Raw genomic sequence first — 13,806 nt, 5'->3', positions numbered from 1 at the left:
TCTGAAGTAACGTCTGATATCAGAGGATGGCGTTCTCTTCCCTTCCACACCCCGCCGTGAGCTGACGCCCAGCGCCAGGCCACCCGCCTCAGTCCAGGTCAGGGGAGCAGGGGGTGCGACTGAGTGTCATGTTTGGATGGCCATCAGGCGGCATTAAAACAAAGGCTCCTATTCTTCGGGAGTCCTGTGATAGTGACACCTGGGACGACCGCAGACACCCACAGACACACCCATGCCTCGAGTTTAAGACGTTTTTTTTTTTTTCTCCTGGCTTCTCCCGGGGCCTCCACCTCCTGAGAGAGTAAACGTCCTGGACGCGTGTCCTGGAAAAGGAGAGCACCGAAGGCGCTTGTGGGCAAGGGAGCCCGGTTGGCACAGCTCTGTCATCTGCCAGAGGCTCCCCCGGGCCCGTGTGCAGCAGGCCTGGGGCAGGGAGCCCAGAGGCTGGAGCCCTGGCAGCAGAGAGCGTCTGGGGCGGGAGGGGACCGCTGGCAGGAAGAGGCACATGGACATCAGGTGCCACATGGAAAACCTCATTCCCGCTTTTCAGCTCGGGGCCGGTCCCCAGACTATCTCGTGGAGGAATCTGGCAGCTCAGATGCAGGGCTGAGTGCTGCTGGAGTTGCCCCAGGCCTTCCCCCGGAGCCCGGGAGGCTGGGCCTGCCTCACATGCAGGCACAGGATGTGGTAGCCAAGGCCAGCGGGCCGGGGAGGGGTGGGGTGGGAACAGATTCTGGGCCAGAGGCGTTCATTTCTGTCATTGGGCACCATTTTGTCGACTTTGGTTCTTCGCAGCGTGGTGACCTCCAGGTTTGGGCCAGGTGCTGTTCTCAGGGAGGACAGTGGGAAGGGCTGCTGGGGGCCGGGGAGGTGGGGGGAGAGAGGAGAAGGTCAGTGCGGCTCTGGTGGTGCCCCTGCCGAACCGGTCCCGGCTCCCTTTCCGCCTTCACACGCCTTCACCGCCTTTGAGTCCCGGCAGATCGGGTTATTTCCTCTGCCCTCAGCCCTATGCTTTCCTGCCTCCGAGCCTTTGCTCTCACTGTTCCCTCTCCCCGAAGGCCCCTCCTGTAAGCCCACCTCTTCAAGACTCCGATCCCGCCGCCTCCTCCAGGAAGCCTCTCCGGATGGCCCCGGCTGGTCTTCCTTCTCCCAGTCCTTCTGTCACCTTGTGTCTGAGGAGTCACTTGTGTCCATGCAATTAGACCATGAATTCTTCAGGGGAGAGTTGTCCTTGGCACGTGAGCCCCATCAGCTCTGAGTTTAGGACATTCCTTTGCAGGAGGAATGGACAGAAGTTCCTTTCCTTAGACTGCCCACATCGCCGGGGATCAGTCCTGCTGTGGGGTCCCTGGGGCGGGCTGTGGATGGCACCGCAGGCCAGGGGGTGGGCGCCTGCTGGCTTCGCTGGGCAGTTCCCGGCTCTGCCACCCGCTGAGCCCGCTGTCCTCCCGCTCCCTGCAGCTGGATGACCTGTACCTGATCGCCATCTGCCACCGCCGGGGCATCAGGTCGATTCGGGACCTCACCGCGGAGCACCTGCCGCTGCTCAGGAACATCCTCCGGGAGGGGCAGGTGAGTTGCCCTGGCAACGCGTCGAAGCCCAGAGGAATCGCCTCTTGCTTTCAGCGTGCTCCCTGTACTCTTCCTCGCCCTCCCCAGACGGTGTCTGCGACGGGGGCTTCTTTCTGAGTCCGAGTGGGGCTGCACAGGCTCTCTCCAGGCCCTGCCGCCACCCCTCCTCACCCCCTCTCTCCTCCTCCTAAGTTCCCACTTCGGCACCTGCCTTCCCCCCCAGGCCCAGCCCAGGGTCACCTGTCTGGCTGTGACAGCCGCACACACAGCCACGTTTCTTGTAGCTGGACCGATGGCTCTGAGGTGTGAGTGCAGGAACCGCCTCTAGCTCGCAGTCAGTATTCTCTGACTCCTGGGATTCGGGAGACTGTCTATGTGGGGTGACTATTGAGTCAAATGAAATTATTGGGGTGCTGAAAGGAGCCCCGAGGGGAGGGAAGATGGGGGAAGAGAGGCTAGAATCCAGCCAAGGGCACATGGCCAGGTTGTGGGTTTGATTCCCAGTGTGGGATATGCAGGAGGCAGCTGACCAATGATTCTCTCTCATCCCTGATATCCCTGATGTTTCTCTCCTTTTCCCTTCTTCTCTGAAATATATATATGTATATATATATATATATATATTTTAAAGCAAGAGCCTCAGGTTGGCTGTCACCTGCCCGCTCTGATCCAGAGGGATGCAGGGACCTGCAGCGCGGTGGGCAGAGGGCTGTGGGTGGGTTTTATTACCTGTCCGAAGGTTGGTCTGCGGTTAGGGCGGGAGGAGGGGCAGCACGGTGACCCCTTTCCCGCCGCTCCCTTCTCCCCAGGAAGCCATCCTGCAGCGGTACCGGGTGAGAGGGGACCGCCTCCGCGTGTACCTGCACTACCTGCCCTCCTACTACCACCTGCACGTGCACTTCACCGCCCTGGGCTTCGAGGCGCCCGGCTCGGGCGTGGAGCGGGCCCACCTGCTGGCGGAGGTGATCGAGAACCTGGAGCGTGACCCCGAGCACTACCAGCAGCGCACCCTCACCTTCGCCCTCCGGGCGGACGACCCCCTGCTCAGGCTCCTGCAGGAAGCCCAGAAGAGCTGAGCTCCTGGACGGTCCGGAGAACACAGATACGCGGGACTGGGGTGGGGTTTTTTAGCGCCAAATTAATTTTTATAACTGTGGTTTGTACGGGCTTATTTCTAGTGTGCCAGTAAAGTATTGGTCGCATTTGGCGTGGACTGGCCGTGCCACACCCAGGAGGCAGGAGCTCAGGAAGGTGGGGTGGGCAGACCCCCAGAAAGAGGGTGGGGGTTGGCTTCAGCTGACCGGGATGGCTGGCAGGCCCGACACCAAATCCTGCACACCCCTCCTGCCGGTTTCCAAAGGGTCCTGCCGACTGAAGGGTCCCAGGTTCTCACTCCCTGTTCTCACTCCCCATTCTCCTGCCACGTTCTCTCCTTCCTACCGGACGGTGTTCCTGGGAATGCCCTCAAAGCGGAAAACAGGCAAACTTTCTGGGAGTAATCTCTAGCCGTTTTTGATGGCGCTTCGCTTCCTTCATTCCCAGCATTGAGGTCATGGGGGTGAGTCACGCCTGCTGATAAACTTGTTGACAAGGATGAAGAATCCTGGCCTGGAAGTGGGAGGGTTTTAAAAAGAATCGGGCGATGCGTGCCCAGAACGCCTGCCTTCGTGTCTCTGTTATTTGGTCAGCGAGTCCCTGGCCTTGAGTTTATTATCTAGGCAGGAAGACAAAACAAACTCGCTGGAGCAGCCAGAAGATCAAGTACAAAACAGGAGAGCGGGGCAAAGCGATACGGGTGTGGTGGCCCCAGCGGCCCCGGCGGGCTCGGGTCCAAGGAGTGGCCAGCCTCAAAGGCCTGGCCAGAGAATCTCGAGGCCAGGAAGGGACTTCAGAAGGGACGCCAGGCTGGTGGCCTGTAAGGAGCCAGCAGAGGCTGCCTCCCTGGGCAGGGGGCCCCTGCCACTGCCCCAGCAGAGCAGGGACCGGCATGCATGACAGCTGCACACGGCCCTCTTCACAGAAGACAGGTGTGTCAGGGCTGAGGGCTGTGCGTGTGTGTCAAGCTGTGGCTGACAGGTCCCGGGTCTTACTCGGGCAGCACTTGGGAGGCAGGATTTGGGCTTTGCTGGGTGATAAGAGGAAAGTATAAGGCAGAGGAGGGGGTGGCTCTTCCTCTGCGTCCCCTGGACAGAGGACCAGGAGACGTGGCTGCAGAGCCGAGCTCCATTCATTCATTCCTTCATTCACTCATTCCTCCGAGGTTTATTGAACATGTGCTATAGGCAAGGCATTGCCGAGATGCTGGTGACGGTGAGCAAATGGTCAGAAGTGTCTCTGGAGCCGACATTGACCCTTAACATGGGGCGAGACCCAGGGCGGTCTGAGCCTGCGTTGTGTGCAGGGGAGGAGGGAGGAGGGTCCGTGATGTAATCTGCTATGTCAGGTTGTGACAATGAAGCTTTATCAGGAACTGTCTGACAGTAGTGTCAGCCAGACAGTATCCTGGGGCTAGGAACACAGAGGGGACTGAGGCAAAGCTCCTACCCTCTGGCTGGTGGGGCAGTCAGGTGAACGCACGGTGACACAGACCACTCACCGAAGCTGCTTTGAAAGCAGGCATGTGGGCGAGTGGGGCGTGGATCCTGACATTCCTCGGCTCCCTGGCCCACACAGGGCACCTCCAGGGGGACAGTGAATGGGATCAGGCACTGAGGGCGGGGAGGCCGTGGGGCTGCGTTCCCTACCAGGCGGAGATGACAGCAGTGGGACCAAGCCGGCCTGGAAGGGAAGCCGCTTGTCTTCTCACGTGTCAGAAAAAGTCACGTGGGGGGGGGGGGGGCGGGGGGAGGAGCGGAGGAGACGCCAGCCCAGAGGCCCCTCCTTGCAGAGTGCAGGCTGTGTTTCCTGGAAAGAACAAGTCCTCTCAGCGGGGCCTCATCTGGCTCCCCATGGAGGCTGTCTGCTTGGAAAGACAGACGGACGGACAGGCGGGCGACCCATCCTGAATGAGAGGAAGACACCAGGGCCTCCCCGGGGCCAGGCCTTCCCCTCCCTGGGTGGGTGCCCCGTGAAGGCCTCCCGCCTCTCCAGGCACAACTCCCTGTCTGATGGGTCCATCTCTGCTCCTTCACAGTTTGACTCCGCCACCCGTCACACCTGCGCCACGTCTCATCTGGGCGAAGCTTCACATGATTTGGCATAAAATCTCAGGGTGACCGAGGGAACAGGGAGATCCCTCCAGAAGCATGGCTCAGGGGGTGGGATCAGCCCAGGACAAGACTGGGTAAGGGCTGATCCAGAGGGAGGCCTGGCTTCATCCCTGTCATGCTGGGAGTCAGGGCTGGTCTTCCCTGTAGGACCACACGTGCTGTCACCGAGGGCCAGGCTTACTCCCCGCTCCTCAGCTCTACCCCCAGCTCCCGCAATGGAAGTGACCAGGAGCCAAGGGCAGGACAGCCTGCAAGCTGGACACTGCTCCGGGCAAGACAGGAGTCCAGCCTCCTGCCTCAGGGCCACTGCCCACAAGAAAACTTGATTTTTTTTTTAAAATATATTTTATTGACTTTTTACAGAGAAGAAGAAGAGAGGGATACATCGATGAGAGAGAATCATCGATCAGCTGCCTCCTGCACACTCCCTACTGGGGATGTGTCCGCAACCAAGGGACATGCCCTTGACAGGAATCGAACCCGGGACCTTTCAGTCCACAGGCCGACGCTCTATCCACTGAGCCAAACCAGTTTCGGCAAGAAGACTTGCTTTCACTCCATTGAACAGCGGCTCAGGTGTGTGGGGGGCCGTGAAATGGATCCTGCGGACTCTCTGAGATACAGCTATGTGCCCTGGTCACTGCCGGAAACCGTTCCTTTGCTGCAATGCCACTTAGCAGAGCCCAACATCCTGCCCTCTGAGAGCTCCCCGAGCAAGACCCCGGATTCCTGAGCCCCACCCTGGCTCCTCAGCCTCCCAGCCCCTCCGGCAGCGAGCTGTGTCTTTCCCCTGTGCCGGAGAGAGGGCCCTGCGAGTTGAATTGTGTGATTCTGGTGTGCGTGCCTGGGTCCCCTGCCCCGCTGATGCCACGCTCCCCAGATGAGCCCTGAGGCCTCCCCCCGCTGGCCGTCAGCCCTGGGCCTTGGCCCACTTTCTCCTGGCTTGGTTGGAGAAGGAAAGGAGCCATTGCTATTGTTCCTTGGCTCCTCTGTTTGCCCAAAAGTTTCCTCACAGAGCAGAATCGCTGAGTGTTCTGTATTCGTCCACATTCCTCCATGAAAGAGGAAAATTACATTTCGGAAGGAGTTGGACATTTCAGCTCCACTTCGCCTGTCTCTGTGGAATACAGATCCCCACACGGAGAAATCAGGAAACGGTGACACTCAGAAAAATGTTTGAAAATGTTGCTCTTGTAATACGTCTATGTCCGAACATTGTCATGTATCGGTGTTGTGTCTGAATAGGTTGATGTAGGTCTGCTAACCCTTCCTTCTCAGGAAGGACTGTCTTTTCTTCAAATGTACTTTTAAAAAAATTATTGATTTCAGCGAGAGGAAGGGAGAGAAACATCAGTCACATGTATTGCCATATATATATATTAGAGGCCTGATGCATGAAATTCCTGCACGGCCGTGGGGGGTGGAGGGGTCCCTCAGCCCAGCCTGCACCCTCTCCAATCTGGGACATCCCTCTCACAATCCAAGACTGCTGGCTCCCAGCTGCTCGCCTGCCTGCCTTCCTGATTGCCCCTAACTGCTTCTGACTGCCAGCCTGATCACCCCCTAACCACTCCCATGTCAGTCTGATTGATGTCTAACTGCTCCCCTGCCAGCCTGTTTGCCCCCAACTACCCTCCTCTGCTGGCCTGGTCACCCCTAACTCCCCCCGCCCCCCTGCAAGGTTGATCACCTTCAACTTCCCTCCCTTGCAGGCCTGGTCCCTCTCAACTGCCCTCCCTTGCAGGCCTGATGCCTCCCAACCGCCCTCCTCTACTTGCCTAATCACTCACAACTGCCCTCCCTTGTAGTCCTGGTCCCTCCCAACTGCCCTCCCCTGCTGGGCATCTTGTGGTGGCCATCTTGTGTCCACATAGGGGCAGGATCTTTGACCACATGGGGGCAGTCATATTGTGCGTTGGAGTGATGGTCAATCTGCATATTACTCTTTTATTAGATAGGCTAGAGGCCTGGTGCATGGGTGGGGGCCAGCTGGTTTGCCCTGAAGGGTGTCCTGGGTCAGGGTGGGGGTTCCCTTGAGGTGTAGGATGGCCTGAGTAAGGGGCCTATGGTGGTTTGCAGGCTGGCCACGCCCCCCTGGCAACCCAAGCAGAGGCCCTGGTATCTGGAATTTATTTACCTTCTACAATTGAAACTTTGTAGCCTGGAGCGTAGTCAAACCTCTTGCTTGCTCCATGGCATCAACTGTTTCTTGTTTACCTTCTATAATTGAAACTTTGTAGCCTGGAGTGGAGGCTTAGGCCTATTAGGGCAAGCGGAAAGCTTGGCTTCTTCCGTTGCCAGAGAAACCCAAGCCTCTGTGGCCACAGCCATCTTGGTTGGGGTTAATTTGCGTATGCACTCTGATTGGCTTATGGGTATGGCTTGTGGAGTGGAGTGGTGGTTAATTTGCATATTTCTCTTTTATTAAATAGGATCACACACACGCACACACACACACACACTTACATACATACATACACACACTGAGTGGCCAGATTATTATGGGTTCAGAGATCATCATAATCTGGCCACTCAGTGTATTTACTTTTCCTCCCACCTGCTAAATTCTTCTAGCTGGGTAAATAATCAAATTAGAGAAATTAATAGTAGAAAATCACATTTCAATACATACACCTGGATTATGACTACTTTGGGCAAAGGAGAAAAGGCGAGTATTGAGGTCTTAGATTTCAGAAGTGAGAATGGGCAGTTTGACAGGTTGTTGAGGAAGAGCTGGACGCACGCAGGCATGCAGGCACTGGGCAGGCAAACTCTCCTAGGCAACTCAGAAACAATGGGACCCAGGCCCTCCCCTCCCCCCCAGCCCTTCCATTCATCACACTTACAGCAAATGAGGCTCAGGAACATTCTAAGACTTCCTTCTGGACAGCAGGATTTTCTTATCTGAAATCTCTTGAGCAGGAAAGCCAGGAGGATCACAGAGGCTCTTTCTGTCTTTTGTTCCTTAATTACCAGCTTAAAGGCAAAAACGTTCGGTCACCTTCACTAACAGATTCCTTAACCCTCTGTGTGAGAGGCCCTGTGGGTTGATGGTCCCAGGATTGGATCTGCACCGCACCCGACTATGAACTTGGACGAGTTACACAACAGCTCCTAACTAGGCGTGGTGGCCATGCTGATCCTGAAGGCTTTGTGGGGTTTATTTTAAAATATATATATTTTATTGATTTTTTACAGAGAGGAAGGGAGAGGGATAGAGAGCTAGAAACATCGATGAGAGAGAAACATCGACCAGCTGCCTCCTGCACATCCCCCACTGGGGATGTGCCCACAACCAAGGTACATGCCCTTGACCGGAATCGAACCCGGGACCCTTCTTCAGTCCACAGACCGACGCTCTATCCACTGAGCCAAACAGGTTTCGACCTTTGTGGGGTTTAGATGAGCACTTTGTGGACATAGTCTTCGCACAGTAGATAGATGTTGGCTGCTGTTTTCCTGCTGTGAAAAAAAAAAAAAAGGGCCAAAAGGGCTGCCACCAGCAGTATTTGGGCTAAATATGAAAAAGCACTTCCTGGCTAGAGGGCTGTGTAATCCTAGAGTATGCTGTGGAGTCATGGCAACCAGGAGACGTGAAGTCGAGAGGCAAGCCACGCACTCGCGGTGGTGAATGGACCGTGGCCCTGAACAGAGACGCGGGCTGGGAGCAGTGACTTCTGGGATCGCTCCCAGCCTAAAGGTTCCTGGAATGCATTGTGGCCCCGGCCAGCGGGCAGGTTTCTAAGACTACCACAGTGATGCCCCTGCTACTGAGAACCCTGGGAACCGCGCGGCTCCGTGGTCCGGCCATACAAATCTGATCAAAACAGGAGCTGAAATCCCATCCCGGAGTTGCTATTTTTAAAAGCGTCTGAGATGCCGGATTGGATTTATTTCTTCCTCAAACGGCATCTTGCCGTTCCCTCCTCCCCCGGTGGGCAGGATGCTAACGTGGCACATGTGAGGGACGGGAGCCAAAAGCCTTGCCGGGCAGGCACCCTTGTCAAACGGGCCCCAGGCCTGTCCAAACCCACCGCCTGGCCGGGGGCAGCCGGGGCCAGGGCTTGCTGGCGCTAGATGCACCTGCCCTCCCCATGCACCTTGCAACTTGGTCACCTCCTCTGCTCCCCAACCCCCAGCAGGGAGGTGCCCGCCACTTCCTCCCCAGCAGAGACAGCCTGTGAGGTAAACAGGGGGCAGAGGAAATGGCAGTGGAGGCAGTGTGGCCCAGAGGACCAGGGCAGCAGCCTGCTGCTCAGGTTGTCTTGACCCGGCCCTGGCACAGCTAGCGCGGAGAGCAACAGCCCCCAGGAGCCAAAGCCCTGCTTGCCCGCCACAGCGCTTCTTGCTGAGGAGCTCACGGTGGGTGTCATGCAAATGGGCCGAAGGGATGCAATGGGGCTGGGGAAGGGTGTGTGTGTGTGTGGGGGGGGTGGCCTCCAGAACCCAGTGCCTGGGATGGAAAGGCACTAGGATTCCTTCCTCTTGCACCGCAGGGGACACGGATTCAAGAGGATAAGGATTCATGGCACAGCCGGACACTTATGACATGAAGAATCTAGAGGGGAAGAGCAGGAGTAAGAATCTTCCCCTCTAGATTCTTGCGGCTGAGGGGCGGAGTCGGCATTACCGTTAGCTTCTGGGCACCCACGAACCAGGCTCGGGATAGCCTCTGGGTGGGGGGTGGAGGGCAGGGAGAGACCTAAATATAGCTGATGGGTGAGAGGAGGGATCCACCTTCCTCATAGCCACCGCCTAAGGCAGAGGCCGGCAAACTCACGAGTCCACGGAGCCAAACATCAACAGGACAACAATTGGCATTTCTTGGGAGAGCCACGTTTTTTTAAACGTAAACTTCTTCTCACGCCACTTCTTTAACATAGACTGGCCCAGGCCGTGGTGTTTTGTGGAAGAGCCACACTCAAGGGGCCCAATAGCCGCATTGTGGCTCTCGTGAGCCGCGGTTTGCTGACCTCGGACCAGCTCTCCCACCTGTGAAACAAGGAGGACCTTCCTCTTCCTCTGGACCTGCCAAGGGCAAGGGCTTTCATGGCTGGGTTCCTTCTACTTCGCTTCGGTCCAGGCCCCTTAGAGCCCACAGGCAATAAGTGTTTGTTGAATGAATGTCTGACCGACAATGCCAAAGGCACCATTCAAACAGGACCAAGACATGGTGAAGGGAAAACACCCTGTCGGCTATGACCTGGGACGGCTCACTCTTCACGCACCTTCTGCTCTCTGCTCCTGAGGCGCTCTAAGAGCTTCTGAGTTCTGTCCTCCACAGACTAGCCCTCCCGTGTCAGCTGCAGTGAGTCTGGAGCTGGTACTTCTCTGAACGCCGTCACTGTCACCACGCTTAACACTTAGTCACATCCTGCCCTGCCTGCACGGGGCGCCTTCTCTGCTGCTGATGACAAGTTTGGGGGGTGAGGGGGCAGGGGCTGGGTCTTACACCTGCCTCTGAGGCTTCAGCACCCACCCGGCTGTTCACACCTGGGGCTCAGCGGACACTGGTCACCTGAGAAAGCATCTTGGGGGTGGGGGGAGGGCGTCCTGGAGGGGATTCCAAACCGTCAGCCTGGGCAGGTCCCAGGCTCGATGGCGGGGTGTCTGGGCCCCGTGAACCAGGGTCAGGGGCCTGATGTGGTTTCCCCTGGAGACAGGATGCCTGGCGCCTTCCCCTTCCCGGAGGAACAGAAACCGAGAGGCCTTCCCCAGGCCAAGACAGGGTGTGCAAAAGAGGGGTACAGAGGGCAGAGTTTTTTTTGTGTGTGTGTGTGTTTTTTGGGGGGGGGCGGCCGGTCCAGACTAGGGCCAGGGCCCTTGGCCCCTGTGCACTGGGCATGGGCCTCTGTCTTCCTGCCTCACTTTCCCCGAGTGAGGGGCGAGGGGGGGCAGGCTCATGGCGTGGAGAGCCAGCGGAGGACCCTTTGTTGGGGCTCCTTGTTCCGGGGAGGGTGCGCCGGGCACATCCATCCAGGAGCCTTTCCCAGGCGGCTGCGTGGCTCTCCCGCCGCCCCGACCACACCCCCACCCACCCGCGCCATCGCTCAGCCCTCCCTCCTCCTCTTCCTCCTCCCCCGCCCCCCCGCCCTTCCTCCCGGGCCCGCCCGCTCCCGGTCCGCGCCCGGCGCTGTGCGCACGCGTGTCCGGCGCGTCCCCGCCCCGCGGGGCCCGGCCCCCGCCTCCCGCCTCCCGCAGGCGGGACCCGCCGCCAGCGCCGCGCCAGCCCGTGCGCCGCCCGCCCGCCGCGCGCCTAGCGGATCGGAGCCGCCGAGCCGCCCGCCCGCCCCGCCCCACCCGCCCGGGTGAGTACGCGCCCCGGGGCCGCGGGCAGGGGGAGCGCGGGCGGCCCGCCGCCGGCCCCCGGCCCCGCGCGTCCTCCGGGAGGGAGGGGGTCGGGCCGACACGTGGGTCCGGACCCACCGACCGGGTGGGTGGCCGAAGCCTGGGATCCCCTCCCCTGCTTTCCGCGGGAAGCCGTTCCTCTGGCTCCGGGGAGGGCGCACACGGGACGGGGCTCTGGCCCCGGAAAGTTTCAGCCCGCACCCCGCGCCCGGGCTGAGGCGCCCCGCCCTCAGCATCCTGGAGCCCTGATGTCTCTCCCCACTGCTCCATCGAGCCAGGAGGAGCCCCGGGGGCCGCTTTCGCTGGAGGGGAGGCGGCAGGCTTTGCTGGGTCGGTCCCTGCGCCGAGTAACAAGGTCGCCCAGCAGAATGGGTCCATAGGGGGAGGTGGCCCGCTGCAGGCTGGCAGTGCCCGGGACTCTGGGTCCACGTTGTGGGGGGTCTGTGGGTCCAGGCCGCCGTGCTCAGAGCTCCCTGGGTAGTGGGCTGGGTGGTGGGCGGTGAGGAGGGATGGAGCTGGGGAAAGGTGTGGGTACTGTTGGCACACCCCCTTCTCCCCAGGGCTCAGCTGTCTGCTCTGAGCGCCCCCCTGGGGCCCCTGCCCTTAGGGACCTCCAGCCTGAAGCTGCCAACATGTCTGCCAGGACTCGTGCTGCTCCTCCATCCCCAGTCCTGGGGGAGGCACCCCTGGGCCATGGGAGACCTCGCCGGCTGCTTCCTCTGTTCCACAGACTGGGGTCCCCGAAGGCCTGGCTTTGAGGGGCAGGCAGCGTTGGGGTGCTCCCTATGCACGTCTGACCTCCCGGCCACCCACAGGCTGGCTCCCCCACAGCCTCTCGGGGAAGCCTGAGCCCTGCACCGCCCTCCAGAGGGAGGCACAGGGTGGGAGCCAAGTTCAAGGCGGACTTACTCTTTCAGAGCCCTGGGAACGGCCTGGCAGGGGCTGGGCTGTCACAAGAGGCACAGAGCAGCGCTGCCCTCCCTGGAGCTGAGCTCGGCCACCTGCCTCCTCCAGACCCGGCCCTAGCATGGGCCCCGGGGGAGGGGTTAGGGGGTCTTCAGTGAGTGGCTATGGAAGGTGCCCGCACCAGGAAGAGGTCTGTGTGTGCCATTAGACCTGTTCCTCCCACACTTTCTCTCAAGGTTGTCCCGAATTCTAGAGAGCTGCGGGGGGGGGGGGGGGGGGGGGGGGGGGGGGGAGGCAGCCGTTTGGTGCCCAGAAATGAACTTCTGGGGCTTTTTCTCTTTGCTGGGAGCTGGTCTGGAACCCTCCCCGTCTAGCCACCCCTGACCCAAGGTGGCCCAGGCCGCTCTGACCCGCTCCCTCTCTGCTCCTGTTCCTACGCCCAGTGCTCCCCACGCTTCATCCCTCAGCACCGGTGCTCTGCGTGGGAGAGCTGAGGCTGTGCGGTGGGCCCTGGGCCCGCCGAGGACAGCCACAGCTGGGCCCCCCCTTCCTTCCCTCCCAACCCCCAGAGTCCAAATGGGCAGGAGCTGGGAGGGGAGTGTAGGTGGAAGGAGAAGTGAGGAGAGGAAGGGAGAGTTGCCTGCTCGGGCTGTGGGCTGACGAGAGGTGGCTGTGGCTGGGGAGGGGATTGCTCCTGGGTCTCCCCGAGAGTGGAGGCCCGGGCCCAGGAGCGGGTGATGCCTCAGGGCTGCACCCCACAACCCCCCGACTCCTCAGAAACAGCCCTGGCCCCTCCAGCCCTTTCAGACTCGTAGGACCCAGTGTTCTGGATGGAACCGAACGTCTGCTCCTTTCTGGAGTTGTAACACATCCCCAAAGTGACTCCCGTGGCACCGGCAGGGACTGGGACGGAGAGGCCAGGCCGTGGCACAGCTAGCCACACGGCCTGCGGCGGCCTTGCCGTCGGTGCCACCCAGGCCCTACCTGGGCTCAGGGCCTCCTCTGAAAGGCTGCCCCATGGAGCTGTGACCTCCGCCTCTCCCAGTGGCTCCCCGGTTTGCACCCCCGCCCCCCACCCCCATCCCAGGACGGGGTCCCTCGACCTCAGGATGATCCCGAAGCTCGGCTCCAGCCCCCGGGCGTCCTGAGAGGGACCCTGGAATGTCCCAGGGCCACGTTACAGACTGCGACCGAGGCTGCTGCCAGCGCCTGGCCCAACTCCCAGACCCTGAGACGGAGGGAGGACCCTGGAGAGCGGGGCTGTGGGGTGAGGGGTGAGTGGAATCCCCCCCCCCCCCCGAAACCTTACAGGGTCTGTCCCCTCTCTCCTGACCCTGCAGGGACCTTCTGTGTAGATGTCTCTGCCGCGCTTGCTGGCCACAGGGTCCTCCTCCCTCCTCCGGACTCGGGGCCTTGACCTGAAGCTTCCCGTGGCCCGAGGAGCTGGCGGGGGGAGACGGGTGTTGGTGGCTGTAGCTTTGAGTCCCCCTCTCCTGCCGGAGTGCTCTCAGTGCCCCCGACGGAGGCCGCCCCTGGCCTCGGAATCATGCCCTGCCCCGTATCCCCTTCCCCGAGTGTGTATGTGTGTGTGTGTGTGTGTGTGTGTGAGAGAGAGAGAGAGAGAGAGAGAGAGAGAGAGAGAGAGAGAGAGAGAGGAGAGAGAGGAGAAAGGAGAGAGACCCCAGAGGGAGGAAGAAAGTGGTCAAGTGCAGCAGCAAGTGAAAGCGGCCTCGGGCCACGGGCAGGGGGCCACGGGCAGGTGTGGGGCCGT

At 60.2% G+C, this 13,806-nt stretch overlaps 1 protein-coding gene across 10 annotated transcripts in view; it reads left to right on the top strand.

Annotated features, from left to right (window-relative positions):
- LOC118725634 (CMP-N-acetylneuraminate-beta-galactosamide-alpha-2,3-sialyltransferase 4) overlaps positions 1–13,806 on the top strand; it is an 81,512-nt gene that overhangs the window by 30,554 nt on the left and 37,152 nt on the right. For 8 of the 10 annotated variants that reach the window (XM_036449628.2, XM_036449624.2, XM_036449630.2 and 5 more), the window contains exon 5: positions 1,462–1,572. The exons of 1 other annotated variant lie outside the window; for it this stretch is intronic. In XM_036449628.2, the coding sequence (XP_036305521.1) occupies positions 1,462–1,572 (111 nt within the window). Of the gene's footprint in view, positions 1–1,461; positions 1,573–2,381; positions 2,775–13,806 lie in introns of those variants that run through there. One more of the 10 variants, XM_036449633.2, reaches the window with a different exon arrangement.

This window comes from Pipistrellus kuhlii, unplaced genomic scaffold (genome assembly GCF_014108245.1).
Source record: "Pipistrellus kuhlii isolate mPipKuh1 unplaced genomic scaffold, mPipKuh1.p scaffold_m20_p_20, whole genome shotgun sequence".
NCBI lineage: Eukaryota > Metazoa > Chordata > Mammalia > Chiroptera > Vespertilionidae > Pipistrellus > Pipistrellus kuhlii.
The sequence above is the reverse complement of the archived record's forward strand: the minus strand, read 5'-3'. Positions and strand labels throughout refer to the sequence as shown.